Source organism: Bufo bufo, chromosome 4 (genome assembly GCF_905171765.1).
Source record: "Bufo bufo chromosome 4, aBufBuf1.1, whole genome shotgun sequence".
NCBI classification, from domain to species: domain Eukaryota; kingdom Metazoa; phylum Chordata; class Amphibia; order Anura; family Bufonidae; genus Bufo; species Bufo bufo.
In genome coordinates, this window is record NC_053392.1 from 251,863,784 (window position 1) to 251,885,639 (window position 21,856).

The window sequence follows — 21,856 nt, forward strand, 5'->3', positions numbered from 1 at the left end:
GCTGAGAAGCGATGTTAATTCTCTTTTCTTTTTTTCTTTTTATTATCTGTAACATAGCCAAGACTGATCCGTCATGAACTCCACTGAAAGTCAATAGGGGTCGGATCAGTTTTCTACTGTGTCAGAGAAAACGGATCCTTCCCCATTGACTTACATTGTGTGCGAGGACGGAGCCTCCAGAGCCAAATGGTGACTGATCGGAGACAAACTGATGCATTCTGAGCGGATCAATGGTATATCTGAAGATTCCCCCAGTGCGAATTATGTGTGTCTAGGGCACTCAGCTCTGCCTAGAGACTCAACTGGATAGCCACTATAGCAACCTAGTGGCTTCTCAGACATAGTCATAAAGACCTCCACTTAAAGGATCAAGTGAATCTATTTTGGATAGCTGTAAACCACCGATAACCATAACCAGCAAATGTCATACAGATCATGATAAACGATCAAAGATGTAGCGATTAGTTAGCGACAAAAATTTTGCTTATTATAAACACTGATAATCGTTCTTACTTGCGGTCGTTACTCGTTAACTTTTAAATCATTCTTTATTACATGTAAAAATGGGGGGCGGATGCTTGGTCAAGGGGGTGATATGAGATTGTTAGCAAGTAGACGACTCGATATTATACGAACAGAGCTATTAAAGGGGTTGTCCGGGTTCAGAGCTGAACCCGGACATACCTCCATTTTCACCCCGGCAGCCCCCCTGACTTGAGCATCGGAGCAGTTCATGCTCCGAGGCTCTCCTTTGCCCTGTGCTAAATCGTGCAGGGCAAAGGCATTTTTTGGAGATCCGGTGGCTCTCCATGGGGCTGCCAGGAACCCCGGTGATGTCACCGACACTGATAGGCGGGATTTACAGAGCTAAAGCCCGCCCCTCAGAGCCGGTGACATCACCGAACACACTGCTGGACGGAAGTTTACGCTCGGCAGTGTGTTATTGAAAACAAAAGAGCCCGTGCCCTGCACGATTTAGCGCAGGGCAAGGGAGCGCATCGGAGCATGAGATGCTCCGATGCTAGCCTCAGTGGGGCTGTCTGGGTGAAAATAAGGTTATGTCCGGGTTCAGCTCTGAACCCGGACAACCCCTTTAACGAGGAGTGATAATTATTTAGCATGCTGAAAGGTCACGTTGGATGAGAAACAAGCGATTTGTCGCTCATCTTTGAATCGTTCATACTTATTACATCACACGATTATCATTCATTTTCACTTACATACATGAGAATCTGTACGATATTCACTCTGTGTAATAGGGCCTTTAGTCCGAAAAGTTTTAAGATCATGAGGTCCGACATACATACCTAGCCTAGGTTATTTCCATTTGGCCATGACATCTGCCATGAGAAGAGGGAGATCCTAGTTTTGTCATCAGTGGATCTGTACTTCAGATTCCTCCCTGACAAAGTTTTTTGTGGTGATAATAGTATTATCAGACTTTACTCCAAAGGATTGTTCTTTGTAACTATAATCAGGTCTGCTCCTTCCAGTGTCTGTTATGAGCGTTCCTCCAATGAGAAATATAATCTCAATTTCTTAGCTCTTTCCAGAAGTCCTGAGATCTATTTTTAGCCTGGAGTAAGGTTGCAGCGGTTTTGTGTCCGGACCCAAAACGCAACTGAACTGATGCATCCCGATCAGTTTTGTCCCCATTGACAATGAATGAGGATGAAACTGATCAGTTTTTTTTACTTAGGTTTAATGCCGGATCTGAAAACCTGAATTAAAAATGCAGATGTGAAAGTAGCCTGATTAAGGGCTTATTGGAAGCCTAGACTTGCCCTCATTCTAAAAATTACTATAGCTACTAAGGATGAGTGAATCAACTTCAGATGCTTCATCCGAAGTTGATTCGCATAAAACTTAATACTGTACAGCAGGGGTACTCAACTAGTTTTATTAAAGGTCCACATACCTGGGTCTGCAGTCAGGTGAAGGTCCGAGCTGAACGCCAACAGTAAAGATGCCATGCGATCATGTGATCCATGCGCGTGGGGCGCTCTGACGTTATAGTGGAGCACCCCGGGTAAGTCACAGAATTAGTAATGGCCACATTAGTGCCCCAGTAAGAATAATGCCCCCAGTAAGAATAATGTCCCCATTAGTGCCCCCAGTAAGAGTAATGCCTTCATTAGTGCCCCCCTTCTCTGCTTTTGCAAAAAAAAAAATAGCATTCACCTGGCTGCGGTGAACATTCGCTGCTGACTGCAATCTCAGGACCGGTGCTCCAACGTGATGACGTCTTGTAGGTCCTGTCCTGAGCTTCTAGTCAGCAGGGAGTGTTCTCCACAGCGTGAGCAAATGGAGGTGGAGGTACCGTAATTTTTTTTTTTTTTTTTACTAGCACAAGTAGCGGTGGAGGTAAAGGCTGTACTAATGGGCGTTCCATGATGGAAGCGCTCATTAGTAAGGGTACTTTCACACTTGCAGCAGGACGGATCCGACAGGCTGCTCACCCTGTCAGATCCATCTTGCCACTACTTCGCCGTGCCGCTGCTCTGTGCCCATCGACTATAATGGGTATGGGGGCAGAGCTACGGCGCAGCACGGTGAGAGGCCGCCAGACTAAAAGTACTACATGTCCGACTTTTTCGTCTGGCGGCCTCACGCCGTGCACTGCCATGCTGCGCTGTAGCTCCACTCCCGCTATAGTCAATGGGGAGTGGCAGTCCGGCGAAATAGCGGCAGGACGGATCTGACACGGTGAACAGCCTGTCGGATCTGTCCTGCCGCAAGTGTGAAAGTACCTTAACAGTCCTTACAGGAAAATTCGGGCACCGGCAAGGGAACTAAAATACCAGCCTTGCTGGTGAACTACTGGCCGGGTGGCAACCCAAGCCACAGAACAGACATATGATAGTTTTGTTCCGCATCCAATTCCCATTATTGGGGAATTGGATGTGGCCCCTTAATTACAATGGGGCCACAAGAGATGCAGACAGCACACTGTGTGCTGTCTGCATCTTTTTCCGCTCCATTGAAACTAAGGGGTCCGCATCCAATGCCCCAATAATGGGAATTGGATGCGGAACAAAACTATCATGGTTTGATGGGGCTTAATCACTTTATTTAATCAGGTTACCTAAAGAAGATGGCCCAGGAGAGATGGGAACACGACACTGACTGGAGTCCTTAGTTTCCTGCAGTCAGTGACGTGTTCCCGCCTCTCTGTAGCCCTCTCCACGCCCCCCTTCCTTCCCAAATGTGACATTTATTTCATTGGTGGCAGCGGTGATGTCCCTCCCCTCTCCAGCAGCAGGTAAGTGTCCTTTGGAGCTTGAAGCTCCCTTACGTGCTGCCGCTGCTGCAGGGGAGGAGGGACCTGTGAGCGCACTGAGGGAGAAAGCTCCCTCCACCTGCAGGTGCCGGATGAAAGCGCTGGTGCCTGCATGTGGAGGGAGCCGTCTCTCACTGCGCCCCTGGGAAGGAGGAAGTGCGCCGGTAAGCTCCTCCTCCTGCACGTACCAGAGTGTGCAGGAGGAGGAGCGCTACATGTGGAGGAAGCCCTGTCTCACTGCGCTGTGGGACAGGCGGAAGTGCGCCGGTAAGCTCCTCCTCCTGCACGGTACAGTGTGCAGGAGAGGAGGGGCGCTCTGAAGGATGCCCGGGGTCCGAACAACTGGCGGCCGCGGTCCGTATTTGGACCGCGGTCCGCCAGTTGAGTACCCCTGCTGTACAGAGATGGAGCTCCGTAATGTATTGGTTCCGATAAACCGAAGTTATTACTTTGCGAATTCTTGGTTGGTCGTTTATTTTTGTTTTTATCTTAGTATTTGGTTTCTAGAATTTTGGTTGGCTTTTGGCCCAAAAATACCTGAATTGTCAGATTGGCGTACACTTTTTTTCTGAGATGACTTATGTCATATGTAAGATTGTAATCCTGGACTAATTTTGAAATGCAATTGCTTGAAATGTAATTGTACCTTTCTCCTAAAAACTTTAATAACATTTTTGGAAAATGACAGGAAAAATATTAGTTTTATCTTTTAAAAACATAGTGCAGAACTCAAAATATGTTCAAAACATTGGTGTCAAATAACAAAGCCACACCCCAAAAATAACACCCCGTTTCTAACCCATTTATTGTTCAATCACTTTTATTGAAGACAATAATATAGCATAGAGCAAAACATCTTGACTTGAAATTCCGTTGTTGTCCAATAATTACAATATCCAAATACAGTTAGTCCATCACCTCACATGAAATGCATATTTGGTAAGATAGATAACCACTATTGGTAAGATGAATAACCTCATTCGGTGAGCATGTAGAAGTAAAAGTACAAACAACAGACTTATAGACGAAGAGGGGAAGGAAAGAAGTGTAGGGGTATACTGTTTGGTATCTTCATGTTCTATAGAGAATTTACACTCTGAAATCTACCTGGTCTAACCAGGTTTGATACGCTTGAGAACCCTTAAATAGAATCCAGGGGGACCACGTTTAAGGTATCTCTCACTCGTTCCTTCATCCTCCGCCAATAATTCCTCCATTCTGCAGATCTTTTCAAACGTGTCTAACCAATCTGTTTCTAACCCATTTAAACGTTCTCCAGATCTGGTTGTTAAAATTACAACTGAATCGGAGAACCGTGTTACCGACTGAGTCCCGAATCGATGCTCTAGCGGTGGCAGGGCAGCTGGAGATGTTCACTTCCATTGCATCGTGAGCCACTGATAGTTTAGCTCCTTAGTTGGGTGGTATGTATATGTAGTGTATATATAGTGTATTTATGTATGTGTACCATGTACCCGTATTTTTTGCCCCATAAGACGCACTTTTTCCCCCCAAAAAATGGGGGGCAAATGCCCCTGCGTCTTATGGGGCGAATGCTGACAGTTTAACATCGCTGGATGCGATGTACGAGCGAGCGGGGGCCGGGGGAGGGACTGGGAGGAGGAGCTGGGGACCGGGAATAGCGGCGGGGCGGTGCAGTCAGTGTACTATAGCCCCGCCCCGCCGCTCCGGTATAGTAATATAAAATGTCTTATTCAATTAAAATGTATTACATATGCCCCCTCACTCCTAAATTCCTAATAGTACCTTACATCCTACTCCTAATAGGTTCTGTACAATGCCGGCAGGCAGGCCGGGCGGGCGGCAGCGTAACTCCCTGATGTCACGTGCCTGCGCCGCCTACTTTATAAAAGAAGCAGGCGGCGCAGGCAAGTGACGTTAGTAAATGACGCGCCGGCCGCCCGGCCTGCCTGCCGGCATTGTACAGAACCTATTAGGAATAGGATGTAAGATACTATTAGTAATTTAGGAGTGAGGGGGCATATGTAATAAATTTTAATTGAATAAGACATTTTATATTTGTATACTGGGGGGGCGGTGGCGGGTTAAGGGGTGGGGGGGTGTCTGTGGATGGCACTGTTATGGGCTGGGGGGTCTGTGGATGGCACTGTTATGGGGTGGGGGGTCTGTGGATGGCACACATATAACAGTGCCAGCCACAGATTCCCCCTGTAACAGTGCCATCCACAGATCCCCCCTGTAACAATGCCAGCCACAGATCCCCCCTGTAACAGTGCTAGCCACAGATCCCCCCTGTAACAGTGCCAGCCACAGATCCTCCCTGTAACAGTGTCCGTCATCCACAGATCCCCCCTGTAACAGTGTCCGTCATCCACAGATCCCCCCTGTAACAGTGTCCGTCATCCACAGATCCCCCCTGTAACAGTGTCCGTCATCCACAGATCCCCCTGTAACAGTGTCCGTCATCCACAGATCTCCCCTGTAACAGTGTCCGTCATCCACAGATCCCCCCGTTACAGTGTCCGTCATCCACAGATCCCCCCCATAACAGTGTCCGTCATCCACAGATCCCCCCATAACAGTGTCCGTCATCCACAGATCCCCCTATAACAGTGTCCGTCATCCACAGATCCCCCCATAACAGTGTCCGTCATCCACAGATCCCCCCCATAACTGTGTCCATCATCCACAGATCCCCCCATAACAGTGTCCTTCACAGATCCCCCATAATAGTGCCATCCACAGACCACCATTAGTTCCAAACCCACCAAAAGCACACCTTTTGGTTAAAAAGATTTTTTTTCTTATTTTCCTCCCCAAAAACCTAGGTGTGTCTTATGGGCCGGTGCGTCTTATAGGGCGAAAAATACGGTATATGGTGTATTTATGTGTATGTGTGTTGCATATATATGGTGTATGTATAAGTAAACATGTGTCGTGACGCCGCGTGTCCGCCGTTGAGTAGGGAACCTGTTGTTAAAAATTTGAATCCCATCCCTGCAGTAACTATTGCTTTTCTCTTACCATAGAAGAAAAGCAGTAAAGTAAATGTTGCTTTTTTCTGCCATAACCTATACTAAAGAAATTATTATACAGGTCTCTGTTGGAAATTAAATTCCCACACCTTATTAATGACAAGTCTACCACTACATTATAGAACCTCACTTTTATAAAGATAGGATTTTCTGTGCCTAAAAAAAAGCTAATTCTGTTTTCTTCACATGCATAATATTAAATAAATAGCATTACTGTTTAATGTTTCAATGCTACTTTCCAACTTTTCTTTTACGGTAAAAGTTAACTTTCCTGCAAAGTTTATATTAAACAAAATCGTGCAAAAATCATTACAATAAATGCATTTTTCTAACATACTGTTAAATATCACAAAACATGTTTTGGTAAAGATGATAACCCATACAATATAGTGAACATGTTACTTATGATGATCGGTAAACAGCATAAATAAAATGGTGCAATAGTTTTTTGCCCCATCACTTGACCCTTAATAAAAGTTGATAAAAATTAAAATTTTACTTAGGCCTCATGCACACGGCCGTTGTTTTGGTCCGCATCCGAGCCGCAGTTTTGGCGGCTCGGATGCGGACCTATTCACTTCAATGGGGCCGCAAAAGATGCAGACAGCACTCCGTGTACTGTCCGCATCCGTTGCTCCGTTTCGTGGTCCGCAAAAAAATAAATAACCTGTTTTATTCTTGTCCGCGTTTAGCGGACAACAATAGGCAGTTATAGTAATAGCTGTCCGTGCCGTTCCGCAAATTGCGGAATGCACACGGACGCCATCCGTGTTTTGCGGATCCGCGATTTGTGGACCGCAAAACACACAACGGTCGTGTGCATAAGGCCTAATGTGTATGGCAAAATGGTCTGATGTAAGAAAAAAAACTTATGGCTGATATGGCTATAAATGTGAAAAGGGCCATGGGGGCCTATATGGGTCCCTGATATTGCTGTTGGCAGTCTTGGGTAGATGAAACCACAGCATGTTTTGGTCAGTACCCTCATATACTGTATTTATAGTTAGGTTATTCTTCTATAATGACATTGCTCATGTCACTGTCCAATGTAACATTTTTTGACTTGATTTGACTGATTTTTTTCAAGTAAGGTTGAATGTTACTAGTGAAGAATGTTTCCAGTGTCACCTCTGTCTGTTTCCAAAAATCACTGTCAAAATATACAGGCAGAAAAGTGGTCTCCTTGTGTGTATGGACAATTAGCTCTGCATATGGAGTGTCAGTAACAGCCATATGACACTGAATTTGAGTGTAGTAGGCATGGTCCGTTCGCAGGGTGTAATATGTCCCATTCCACTTCAAGCAGAAGGAGCGATGTTTGCAGGTCTGCCGCAGTGTACTGTCAGGATACTTGTGTAAGCACTTCACCATTAGGGGCCAGGTCTCTTTATCCTTCCGGTTTATGACCCATCGCCCATAACTCACCAGCCAATACTTCTCTGGATGGTGGACCACATCATATTCTTTTACATGTAGCCTCTGTTTGTGTTCTTCCAAGTTCATCTTCTTGTACTTATGAATGGCTTCCTCCTCCATACGCTGGATCAACTCATTTCTCATCTTGACTTTTCTGTCTCCTGAGCTCAGCATAGCTCTTACCTGTGATACAGGCATATGCTCATCTGTATTTTTAGCAAACCGACTGTGAATAATCTCATGTACAGAGGAAGCCATTATGCAATTTTTATACTTGCTGCTCAACAAAGATTTTTGCCTATCACGGTAAGGATATGGTCTGCGGTTGAAGGGTCGAAGCCATCTATAAGAAATTTTGAAACCTTGATAAACTGGTCCAAGCTTACCTTTTTTTTCTTTTTTTGCATCAGAATAACTCTGACCACCTGCAGAAGAATTACTTTTCTTTGTTTTTCTGCTGCGTTTCTTTTCTTTCTTTGTGGTTGGATTAGAATTACTCTGACCGCCCGCAGAAGAATTACTTTTCTTTTTTTTCCTTCTGCGTTTCTTTTCTTTCTTTGTGTTTGGATAAGAATAACTCTGACTGAAGTAAGAATTACTTTTATTTGTTTTTGTGTTGTGTTTCATTGCTTTCTCTGTGGTTAGATCAGAATTACTCTGACTGAAGTAAGAATTACTTTTATTTGTTTTTGTGTTGTGTTTCATTGCTTTCTCTGTGGTTAGATCAGAATTACTCTGACTGAAGTAAGAATTACTTTTATTTGTTTTTGTGTTGTGTTTCATTGCTTTCTCTGTGGTTGGATCAGAATTACTCTGACTGAAGTAAGAATTACTTTTATTTGTTTTTGTGCTGTGTTCCATTTCTTTCTCTGTGGTTGGATCAGGATTACTCTGACTGCCCGCAGAAGAATTACTTTTCTTTGTTTTTCTGCTACATTTCTTCAGTTTTTTCTTTGTGGTTAGATCAGAATAACTCTGGCTGCACACAGAAAAACTGCTTGCACCTTGTACTGGTGAATTGACTTGAGTAGTTGTGTCCACCTTGCTCTTGGAGGCTTTATTCCTATGTGTTTTAGGAGCACTTGTACCTTGCACTTGTTGATCAGCATTTTTAACACTAGGAACTGTGTTGCTCATCGAAGCGTTATTCCCCTGAATAGGTTGTTTGACGTCTTTAGCTTTGGGACTTGTGTTGTTCTCAGTACTTGTTGAAGCACCATTATCTTGTTGATTTATATTATTTGTACATACCGAAGATGACTTTATTGTGCATGATGTGGGATTGCTGGGAAGTAAACCAGAATTGATACTTAATAAAGGAGAAATGTTGACATACAGCGGAATAATCGTCTTCTGGTATAAGCTTCCTGTTGACGTACAATAGAGATGTCCTGTTGCTGGGCATTGTAGATATCTTCTACTTGGGTTTTGTGGTTCTGATGGTGTATGCACAAATAGGCAGGATTTATTCAAAATTGGAATTTTTGGAGCTGTTGGTTGATGCATGACGATGATGTGAGCGCTGGAATGGCTAGCTTATTATAGATACAACACTCTTAAAAGTCTGGTAGGGACTGAAGAACAACCTGGGCATGAAACAAGATTAGAGATATTTGTCAAAGTCTTATCTCATAGTTTACTCAAAAACATCACCAAGATATAACAAGATTGCCAAACTCCACAGATATACAGAATATGTACATTACTAAAACCATACATGTTTCAGTGTTCCAAATCCTATAGTTTTAGGAGGGGGGGGGGGGTCATAATTTACACCATTTGAGCAAAAAAAATTAGCTGGGTGGAGAAGTGTGACTAGTTATGACAGATTTATCAACTGTGGCTCTTTAAATTCACAAAAAAGGTGTAGTCTTACTCAGGTAGGGGGCTGGCATAAAAAACTGAAGTAGCATCTCTAGATTAAAGTGTCAGGTTTAAAGATGAGACAAATTTATTAACCATTTCCCTACTGCCATATGATTATATAATTATGAATAACCCTTAGAGCACTGGGCGATTTTCCATTTTCATTTTTTCTCCCTGCCTTCCCCGAGCCATAACTTTTATTTTTCCGTTCATATAGCCATATGAGGGCTTGTTTTTACGGAACAAATTGTACTTTTTAATGGCACCATTTTACAATGTTATGGGAAGCTGGAAAAATCCAAATGGGGTAGAAAAAACCCCCCAAAAAAAACAATTTCATCACAATTTTATGGGTTTTGTTTTTACAGCATTCCCTATGTGGTAAAAATCGACCTGTTACCTCCATTCTCTGAGACAGTACAATTACAACAATACCATATCTGTATCGTTTTTTCTTGTGTTTTAATATTGAAAAAAAATAAAAGTCATGAGTGAACAGGACTAAGGACACCCTAACTTTCTGTGGTCTGTTTGTAAGGAAGTTATAAATCCATAAACAAAGACTAGTCACTAAAGCAAAATTCTCACCTAACTTCTGGGGTATCATAGTATTAAAAGCAGAAGTAAAATCAATAAATAACATCCTGGCATATGTATTTGGTTTTTTCTAGATGAGACAGGACAGAATAAAGTAATTGCATCCTCCGTTGATCTATTGCTCTTACATGCAAACTGGTAACTATCCAATCTAACCAGATTACTGGCCTTGATATGGGACAGGACAAGTCTCCTAAAAGATTTCATAATAAATGTCATCAAGGGCACTGGTCTATAGTCATTCAAGCACTCGACACCCTGTTTCTTGGGCACCGGAAAGGATAGTAGTAGCCTTTAAATATTCAGGGACTATGGCCAGCTGGAGTGAAAGATTAAATATGCTAGTATATACTCCCACCGATTGGTCAGAGCATGATTTTTTAAAAGACGTCCATGGATTCTGTGAAGCCCCACTGCATTACACCTGATTCACATCTGCATTTATGCAGACCCGGCAGGTTGTTTTGGACGGGAACAGCCTGCTGCATCTGTCACTGCCGGGATTCCATCCAGCCCCTTTCACTATAATGGGGACCGGCGGAGATCTGGGCACAACCCAGCCAGCTGCTTCTCGGCATGTTTGCTGGGTTGCGTCTGGATCTCTGCCAGTCCCTGTTATAATGAATGGGACCAGATGGAATACTGGCAGGGCCCGGCAGTGACGGATCCGGCAGGCTGTTCCCAGGCGGAACAACCTGCCGGATCTGCATAAACGCAGATGTGAAACAGGCCTTAGTAACATCAACTTTCCTAATTTTATCAGTAATTACTTTTCCTAACCATCATTAATCATGATCATTATTACTAGATAGTTTAAAACCCACTATCGGGAAATATCAGTGCTACTATGGGAACTAATTATATATATATACAGTACAGACCAAAAGTTTGGACACACCTTCTCATTCAAAGAGTTTTCTTTATTTTCATGACTATGAAGGCATCAAAACTATGAATTAACACATGTGGAATTATATACATAACAAACAAGTGTGAAACAACTGAAAATATGTCATATTCTAGGTTCTTCAAAGTAGCCACTTTTTGCTTTCATTACTGCTTTGCACACTCTTGGCATTCTCTTGATGAGCTTCAAGAGGTAGTCACCTGAAATGGTCTTCCAACAGTCTTGAAGGAGTTCCCAGAGATGCTTAGCACTTGTTGGCCCTTTTGCCTTCACTCTGCGGTCCAGCTCACCCCAAACCATCTCGATGGAGTTCAGGTCCGGTGACTGTGGAGGCCAGGTCATCTGGCGCAGCACCCCATCACTCTCCTTCATGGTCAAATAGCCCTTACTTTCAAAGTTTTCCCAATTTTTCGGCTGACTGACTGACCATTTCTTAAAGTAATGATGGCCACTCGTTTTTCTTTACTTAGCTGCTTTTTTCTTGCCATAAAACAAATTCTAACAGTCTATTCAGTAGGACTATCAGCTGTGTATCCACCTGACTTCTCCTCAACGCAACTGATGGTCCCAACCCCATTTATAAGGCAAGAAATCCCACTTATGACTTATTAAACCTGACAGGGCACACCTGTGAAGTGAAAACCATTTCAGGGGACTACCTCTTGAAGCTCATCAAGAGAATGCCAAGAGTGTGCAAAGCAGTAATCAAAGCAAAAGGTGGCTACTTTGAAGAACCTAGAATATGACATATTTTCAGTTGTTTCACACTTGTTTGTTATGTACATAATTCCACATGTGTTAATTCATAGTTTTGATGCCTTCATAGTCATGAAAATAAAGAAAACTCTTTGAATGAGAAGGTGTGTCCAAACTTTTGGTCTGTACTGTATATATATATATATATACCTCAGACAATCCACCTGATAATAAAACACAGTCATATCCATTTAATAGAGGGGCAATCTGTATGTCTGGACATTTATTTGGATGAGGAATCTGGATGCATTTATATAATCTATGGGAGACATTAATGAAAGCAGATATGTCTGCTTTGTACGTAGCTTAAAAAAGTCTCAAGTCATGGCAACTGTGCCGTTTTCTGTGACATCTGGTACATTTTTGTCACATTTCGTGATCCTCACCACTTTTCAGAGTGGTTTATGTTTAAAGAGAACCTGTCACCAAGATTTTGGGTATAGAGCTGAGGACATGGGTTACAAGATGGCCGCTAGCACATCCGCAATACCCAGTCCCCATAGCTCTGTGTGCTTTTATTGTGTAAAAAAAACGATTTGATACATATGCAAATGAACCTGAGATGAGTCAGAGCTTGAAAATATGACTCTTCTCTGGTCACACAAGCAAGATATGACTCTTATGTTCATTTGCATATGTATCCAATCGTTTTTTTTACACAATAAAAGCACACAGAGCTATGGGGACTGGGTATTGCGGATGTGCTAGCGGCCATCTTGTAACCCATGTTCTCAGCTCTATACACAAAATCCCGGTGACAGGTTCCCTTTAAGAGATAAAAATGAGATTAGAGCTGTATTATGGCTCATTTACTATATGTGATTTATGCAAAAGTTGCAACAACAAAAAAGTCACAACCTACGCCAGGCAACCCCCCGATGTATTTTTACACATATAGGTGAATACCAAATTGCACTCACACCAGATATATTATTAAGGTGCACCATTTCATAATTTTGTGGAAGGTGCACAAAGGAAAGACAGATTTATAAATGACACAAAAACAACCGCAGATGTCCCCCTATGTATTTATATGAGAGGGAATCTGTAGGTGCATGCATATCTGTATATTTAGGTGGAGGAGAAGTATGTATGTATGTATATACTGTAATTGTATATTTAGGTGGAGGAGGAATCTGTATGTATATAATCTGTATTTATGGGTATAATTCTGTATATTTAGGTGGAGGAGGAATCTGTATGTATATAATCTGTATATTTATGTGCAGGGTGATTCTGTATTATGTATATAATCTGTCTATATAGTTGGAAGGGAAATCTGTATGTATATAATCTGTATATTTATGTGCAGGGTGAATCTGTATTTATGGGTATAATTCTGTATATTTAGGTGGAGGAGGAATCTGTATGTATATAATCTGATATTTATGTGCAGGGTGAATCTGTATTTATGGGTATAATTCTGTATATTTAGGTGGAGGAGGACTCTGTGTATATCTGTAAATCCAGCCTTACCTTTCTGTTTCTCTGTTTATTCCATTGCATAGTAATTATTCTGTCCGCAGTTTCAGTATTTCTTACTTCTGCAGATTCCTCTCGATTACTGCGTAGTTCTCTGAATGTTTACTGCTCTGGATATAACCAGAATACAATCCTGTGCTTACTCCGGTTCTCCTGGTTGTGCTTAGTTTCGATTTCCTTTCTGTGACTTCATGTTCTCTCCACCCCTAGTGGTGAGTTAATAATCTATCACAGTCAAATCCTCACAGTTATCATGTATGCTTATACTTTATGGGCTGGAGAAGTTGTGAATACACCCCCCCCCCCCCCCCCTCCTTCTTTGAAAAAAAACTAAATCCTGCACTATACAAGCTTGGTATTCAGAGCCAATGTATTTTTATAAAGCAATATTGAATTTATTAAAGGGAGGAAAAGTTGTGCTGCCTACAAACTACAGGAAATGAAAATTTCAGGTAAATAAATTCTTATTTTTATGAAGGTCCTACAGCTGCACAGTTACAAATGGGACCTACAAAACAAAGTTCAAGTGGCTGGGACAGAAGGCTACAAATATTCTAAGGTACATAGAGGCTTATGGAGTGAATATGGCAGTGTTGCAGATTTGTTCCAGTGATATGTGCCCCAGTACAGTACTCTAGACAGTGATGGCTAACCTCCAGCACTCCAGCTGTGGTAAAACTACGAGTCCCAGCATGCACCATTCATTTCTATGGAGTTCTGAGTACATCTTGGGAGTTGTAGTTTTACCACAGCTGGAGTGCTGGAGGTTGGTCATCACAGGTCTAGAAGATGGCAGTTGATCAGGTAGCGTGACACTGGTAGCAATTATTAATAGATCCCTATATCTACCGAACTAGTGGCATTACTTGCTCTCTGGCCCTTATTGTCAAAAAACAGGGCCTGAAATTTTCTGAAAGTATCTGCCCTTTGGATATATGTTAAAGCAGCCCCTCTGATATCAAGACAGTGTCATTCCCCCTGTTCTTGACCTTGTGGATCTCAGATCTCTCAAATAAGGCCCCTTGTATGACTAATCCTGTAGTTTACCAATACGCCTTGCAGAGGTGATGACTAGGGATGAGCGAACTTGTGTTTTCAAGTTCGGCGTACAATGTTCGGGTTATCTAAGAATTCCATTATGGATTCCAGTTATGGTCCTTGGTAGCGGAATCCATAACGGAATTCTTAGATAGCCCAAACCCGAACCTTGTACACCGAACTTAAACACAAGTTCGTTCAACACTAGTGATGACAACCATCAATACAATCTTGAAAATGACGAACCTGAGAGAAGAATCCTCCAATGTTTTAAACTGATGTTCAGTCAGTGTAGCTAGCACTATAGACAACCTGTGGACAATGTCCAGCTCACCTGCTGCCTCTATCCCTTGAATCGACTTCCCTGATGCACGGACACCTTGGTAAGACCGTGAACTTGTAGTAATGAAAAGATTAATGCAGCATCGAAGTTGAAAATATTGTGGGTTCCTTTATTCAATATAGTACAGATCCATACAGTGACAGCATCACCTCAGTGTTCCAAGTGATCGTCTAGGCGTTTCGAACAAACGCGTTCTTAATCATGACTGATTGTTATGAATTTTTATGGAGATTATGTATCACAATATCGCACTGATTGAAAATATTATATATGCATATATTTTGTTTAAATCATGTTCTGTATGAATGTTTATGATAATTACATGCAATTAGCAATTATGTATTTTACCTATATATATGTACTCAGCACCATTTGTATGTATCACTGCTTGAAAAAAGTCCCAGTGTGAGGACTGAAACGTCGCGTTGGTGATTAAAGAACACATTTTTTAACTACGACCTATGGCAGTGCCGTGGAATTTTTACTATATGTTATTAGTGAAAATCCTAGATATAACAGGTTGCGCTTGCCAGCTACCACACTATGAGAGGCAACTTGTTTGGATGAAGAAGACACTCCTTTTAGAAGAAAGAATGCCTTTTAGACTTCAGTAACTGTCTTTGAACAGTGACCACAGAAGCAGGAACCAGACGATGCAAGGCCATCATGGAAAAAAGGCTAAGCCTTCTGTCTGCTCCTCCAGACTCTTCCTGAGCACTCTCTACACTAATGGAGCCTATGTGGATATATATATACACATCAGCTTCTCCTACCAGCTGATCAATAGACCGCCTGACGTTAGACTACGGTGAAAGCAATACAGAGAGCAAAGTTGGATGTCTCAGTATTACCTCTCTATTGCCACAGCATCCAATGTTGTTTTTTTTCCCACTTCTTCACTAACCGAGAGAAGATTGTAGAGTTGAGGCTGCACTCTTCTGGATAAAGCTCCTTGCAGCCTTTTATCTGATACAGTATAAACCATTTGGTAAATTATCTTGAATGAACCAGCATTTGGTAGTTGCGAGTTTAAGAATGGAAGTGAGCTAAGCCTAGTCTGACAGCCCTGAGATCTTGCAGGTTGGATGACAATCCTTTCTTTTTATACCACATCTTCTGGACCGAAGAAGGAGGCATCCATAGTGAGATGCCAGGTAGTAGATGCTGGGGTTTTAGCTACCACTTTAGCTCTTGGCGAGTTGATGCGGGCCGCAATATAGGCACGGCCGGCACACGTTCACCTCATTGAGTTCACCTCATGTATACAAATGTGCATGTTAAATGGATGCCTCTGATAGATGTCATATAGTGGCATCTGTCATCATAGGGCTCCATTGTAAAAAATATGTATATATCGGACTGAAAAAGGGTGGTGTGCTATGCTTTTGTAACTTTTTTAGCCAAACGTATACTTTAAATGTGTGCCAAAAATGTGATGTGAAGCCAGCCTTACACTGCATTGTGAGGGGACAGATTACTTTTAAGACTTCAGAAAGTTATTCCTGGCAGAGGAGCATCTTTCACATAAAATTGTCAAATGGTTAGCAGAAATGGGCAACTTTTATCTCGTTTGGATGGGCAGATTTAGGGTAACTCCCTTAACCCTTTCAACCCCAGAGGGTTGATAATGCAGATGTTCCAGCACTGCGGCTCCCTTCTCAGCTAATTTAGGTCTCTGTAGGATCATAACTGGTTTGGTCCCGTGACTGCTGGAGCCAATCACTGGCCTCAGCAGCCATGTGCTTATAGAAAATGTGCCACCAAAAATGTTTTCTGCCAGTTAAAAACCAGATAGTAACACATATCTTACATATCCTTTATTTCTAATCTCTTTATTTTCTGATTGTAGTTTTTTTATTTTTTTATTGTATTTTCTAATCATGATCATGGGGGGCTCTCATCTTGGCTGACATTTTCTTAACAGCATTTACACAGCATTAAGAAAATTGCTTTACAGCAGCAGCATGGTCCAAAGACACAATGGTCAGGAGAGGACCTGACTTCTATAGGAGAGTTTTCTAGGCATGCTCTGTGACCTGTGCAGAGGTCATTGTAGGAAAGAATAGATTAGCGTTGTGAATGGTGGATCTTGTGTTATCTGTCATTCTAATCCTGTCTGTAATTATATCACCTCTGTATATAGATAAGCAGGTGACTGCAGTAAAGTGACCTGTACAGACCAAGAAGTGGTGCCAATCATTAAGCTTAGCAGCAAGTGTGAAATCTGCAGGATTTTATGGTTATTGTTTAACCCCTTTAAGCAAAAGCCAGTTTGGACAAAATGCCGATTTAAGTTGATCTGTTTTAACTTTATGTCAAAAAATAAATTCCAAAATTTGCAGAAAATTTGGAAACGTTAGCAATTTTCTAAATTAGAACTTTTCAGATTTTAAGACAAATAGTGATTCCTCGCAAAATAGTTATTAATTAACATTCTCCATATGTCTACTCTATGTTGGCATCATTTTGTTAATTTATTTTAATTTTTTCCATGATGTTAGAATTTTGGAAGCAATTTTTGTGAAATTTTCAAGAAAAAGTTTAAAAACTGTTTTTAAGGACCAATTCAGTTTTGAACTGACTTCAGGGGGCTTACATAATAAAAACCATCCAAAATTGACTGCATTTTACAAACTACACCCCTCAATCTATTCAAAACTGATTTTACTAATTTTGCTAACCCTTTAGGTCTTCCACAAGAATTAATGCAAAATGGATATGAAATTTAAACATTTCTTTTTTTGTGCAGATTTTCTATTGAAATCAATTTTCCTGTAGCACAGCAAGGGGTAACAGCAAAACAAACCTCAATAGTTATTACCCTGATTCTGCAGTTTACATAAACACCCCATATGTGGTCATAAATCTCTTTTCATGGGCACATAGCAGGGCTCAGAAGTAAAGGAGCGCAATATTGTTTTTGGAGGGCAGATTTTGCTGTAATGGTTCTCAGGTGCCATGTCACATTTGAAGAGAGTGGAAGTAAAAACAAAACAAAAAAAGGAGGTTAGGGTAACCTTTGGACAAGGAATATCCCACTCACAAGGCGCCAACGGTAATGGGACTATTAGTGAATTATTAATATATAGAAGAAAATAAATACAAACAACAGCAATAGGGGAGGCTGCTAAGAAATAGCGTTAGCACCAGGCTAAACGCTTGAATCGTCAAAAGAAAAATACGTGTAAGGTTTGGTCTATAGTGTTACTAGTGTTAAGTTAACAATTACCCAAAAAAGCGCCTAATCCCCACAAACATAAATGATAAAGATCAATAAAATTTCTATATAATATTTTTTTAAATCATTAGCGTCATGGATGGCGAATTAGGATTGTAAAGCCACCCATACTTTAAAAGTTGCTACTCACTTCACTGGGGGGCTGTCAAACAGGTATATATTCAAAACACCTGAGACAGTACCCCCCCCGGCCAAGGTCATTTAAGGAAAGCACACGAAATCTTGAATAACCACGCACTGTGGAAAAAAATACTACTCACTTCACTGGGGGGCTGTCAAACAGGTTAAGCTTAAGACGCCTGAGACAGTCAATTTTTTTAAAATATTATATAGAAATTTTATTGATCTTTATCATTTATGTTTGTGGGGATTAGGCACTTTTTTTGTGTAATTGTTAACTTAGAAGGTCAGTAACACTATAGACCAAACCTTACACGTATTTTTCTTTTGACATTTGAAGAAACCCTGAGGTAACCCTAGAAAGAAAACCCCAAAAAGTGACCCCATTTTCGAAACTACAGATCAAGGGGTGAAGTGAATGCTTTATAGAATTTAGAAACACTTGTCTGTGAAAATGAAAAATTACATTTAAGTTCCAATAAAATGTCACTTTAGCCCCAAACTTTTTATTTTCACAAGGCGCAGCAGGAGATAATGTACCCTACTATTCTTAATGTATTTTTTCCTGAATACAGCAACTTCCCATATGTCGTCTTAAACTGCTGTTTGGGGGCACGGCAGCGTTCAGAAGGGAAGGAGCGGCATCAGGATTTTCTAACATGGAATTTGCTGAAATTTGTTTAAGAGGCCATAATGTTTTGACTGAGCTGTGTGAGGATTTGTTTGTTGCAGGACAAGCTGTATTTATTTTCTTTTGTATCAGTTTGGAGTAAAATTGATGTTTGATCGTTTTTTGATACCATTATTTAGCAGGTGAGGTAGGCAAAAATTAAAATTCTTTCAGTGTTTTTATTTGTATTTTTTAAGGGGTTCCTCATGCGGTATATATGGTATGATAGTTTTATTCTGTGGGTTGGTACAGTTATGGTGGTACCAAATTTATATAGTTTATTTATGTTTTGCTACTTTTTTTTAGCATAAAATCACTTTGTACTAAAAATAAATCATATTTGGCATTGCCATATACTAACATCCAAATTTTTGTAAATTTTTTCACTAATGTAGAACGGACTGCAGTTTTTATTGGTATCATTTTGGAGTACATTTGTCTTTTTGACCACTTTTTTTACTATACACTATATGAGTGTATTACTGTACAGCAGCGGTGGCATGAAGCGCACGGCGTCATAGCAACCAATGACGCCGTGCGCTCCTGCTATCAGCAGGAATCCCGGCCGGGTTACCACGGACTGCTCTCAGCCGCGGAACACAGCTGTGTGCATGAGGCCTAAGGCAAATACTAGTGAACGCTTCCATTATGGAAGCACTCACTAGTATGGATTAGGTGCGGGGAGTGGGGAGTGAAGCGCTGTGTGAGCGCTTCCTGTACTCACCCTCCCTTGTCTTCTTCCCTGGGGCCACGCTGCACTGCAGGTCCAGTCTGCGTAAGCATAACGACGCAGTGCGAGCACTATGACCCAGCGCTGCACGCAGTCAGATGACCTTGAGAGGAGTGCCGGACCAGGAGAGGTAAGTGAAGTTTTTTATTTTAAAAGTATGATGGGGGTCTGACATGAAAGTATGATCTGAGGTCTGCTGAGGGTCTGGCATGGATTTCTGATAGGAGTCTGATGTGAGGTCCTGATATGGGGGTCTGATGTGAGGTCCTGATATCGGGGTCTGAACGGAGTTCATGATATGGGGCTCTGATGTGAGGTCCTGATTTGGAGGTCTGATATGACGTCTGATGAAAAATATTTTTTTCTTATTTTCCTACTCTAAGACCTGGGGTGCGTATTATCATCAGATGCGTCCTATAAAGTGAAAAATACGGTAAATTATGTAGTACATGTAGTCTTTATTGGTTACATTTTGGTATACATATGACTTTTTAATAACATTTTATAAAAATTTTTTGGGAGGTGAGGTGAAAACAGCAATTCCGCCATTGTTTTTATTTATTATTTTTAAATCATTCACCAAGCAGGATTAGTACATTCATCCTTTTATAGATCAGGTCATTATTTTTTAATCACTTAGAAATGAACGGATATAGGAAAAGGCAATTTAATTTATTTTTTTCTTACTTTTTTTTTTACACTGTTCAGTCCCACTGATACAATGCATTTGCAATAGTAATCTATTGCAATGCACTGTATTGTCAGGATTAGGCCTCTTTCACACGAGAGTGACGGATTGGCTCTGAATGCGTTCTCGCCCCATTTTGCAGGCAAGTTCAGTCAGTTTTGTCTGCGATTGCGTTCAGCTGTTAAGTTTTTTCCGCGTGGGTGCAATACATTTTGATGCATATTTCACGCGCGTGATAAAAAACTGAATGTTTACAAACAACATCTCCTAGCAACCATTAGTGAAAAACGCATTTCATCCGCACTTACTTGCAGATGCAATGCATTTTTCACTGAAGCCCCATTCACTTCTATGGGGCCAGGGCTGCGTTAAAAACGCAGAATATAGAACATGCTGCGTTTTTCACGCAACGCAGAACTGATGCGTGAAAAAAACTGCTCATGTACACAGACACATTGAAATGAATGGGTCAGCATTCAGTGCGGGTGCTATGCGTTCACGTTATGCATGGAAAACTCGCTCGTGTGAAAGGGGCCCACTGACACTAAGCCTGATCAGACCCTCAGGGTCTGATCAGACTTAGATACATGGCAAGCCTGGTTGCCTTTGTAAGGCATCTGGTTGACATGGTAACCATCAAGCAACTGCCATCGCAGCGTGGTGGCCCGATGGGGGAGAGAGGAAGCCCTCTCCCTCTATTAACCCCATGGATGCCACGGGTGGCTACTGAACGCGGCATCTAAGGGGTTAAACGGCTTAGATCAGTGCCATCACTGATTTTGACCGTTGCAGCAGAGTGTATTCCACTATTTGATTTGGAAAAAGCAGCAACTCAAGATATGGCTTGAAACCCTTCAAGGAGGGAAAGAGGATGGAGGCCTCTCTCTTCCCAATCCATAGCTTTACTTTATAGCCGCACAGTTGCAGCACCTCAAGGGGTGGGGGGCAGCACTCGAATTTAGGCCCCTCGGCCATTGTGAAACAGAAGGCCCCTATTGCTATGGCAGAGCTGGGAAGGCCACAATCTCTCTCTGGGGGGCTATCCCTCCATCTCACTAATACATAAAATGATTTGTTAGGTATCAGGGGGTATTTAGACACCACCCCCTTTTGTGGTAACCTTAAGTTACCAGAATTTTTTTTGACTATATGGCTTCTCCCCCTGGGAAGAGAGGGGTATTCTCTTTCTTCATCTGATTCAAACAGGCAGGGTTATTTAATCGTTTGCACAAATTCAGCCTCCCTCATACGGTATTCTATCAGTTCCTACAATTGAGACATCCATTTCAGACACAGTTGAAAGAGGGTCTAGAAATAACAGAATCTCCTCATATTATACAACAGGTCCTATGCTAAAGGTTTCATATCACTAGTGAATAGACATCTCCTTATTCAGAACACCCCGCAAGAGCCCTTGCCAGTTAAGGATAGATGGGAACAAGACGTGGGTCTTATCTCTCAGGAGCAATGGGACACTATCTTAGCCCTAACTCCTAGTTGGTCAGAGAATGCCCCAATCACTTTTATTACATAGAGTGTACAAAACTCCTTAATTTCTTTAGAAAATAGCTCTTCAAGCTGACTCAAATTGGAGCTGTGGAGCAGAGGGTGCTTCTTTGATGCACATGTTCTGGGAATGCTCTGCGCTGGGTGCAAACTGGGAGGGGATTCTGGAGATAATTGCCCAGTGTAAGAAGGAACAAGGGGC

The 21,856-nt window shown here is 41.8% G+C and overlaps 1 protein-coding gene across 2 annotated transcripts; it reads right to left on the reverse strand.

The window, feature by feature from the left end:
- Positions 1-7,023: 7,023 nt before the first annotated feature.
- On the reverse strand, positions 7,024-13,481 carry LOC120998046. 2 transcript variants are annotated; one of them, XM_040428504.1, is made up of 3 exons: positions 13,316-13,481; positions 8,291-9,299; positions 7,024-8,233 (listed from the first exon to the last, which is right to left on the reverse strand). In XM_040428504.1, exons 2-3 carry the CDS (start codon positions 9,217-9,219, stop codon positions 7,306-7,308), a joined length of 1,857 nt encoding a protein of 618 aa, XP_040284438.1. In that variant the 5' UTR covers positions 9,220-9,299; positions 13,316-13,481; the 3' UTR covers positions 7,024-7,305. The 2 variants fall into 2 exon arrangements, with proteins under 2 accessions (XP_040284438.1, XP_040284437.1); XM_040428503.1 differs by having other exon boundaries at positions 7,024-9,299; positions 13,316-13,480.
- Between the last annotated feature and the right edge of the window lie 8,375 nt (positions 13,482-21,856).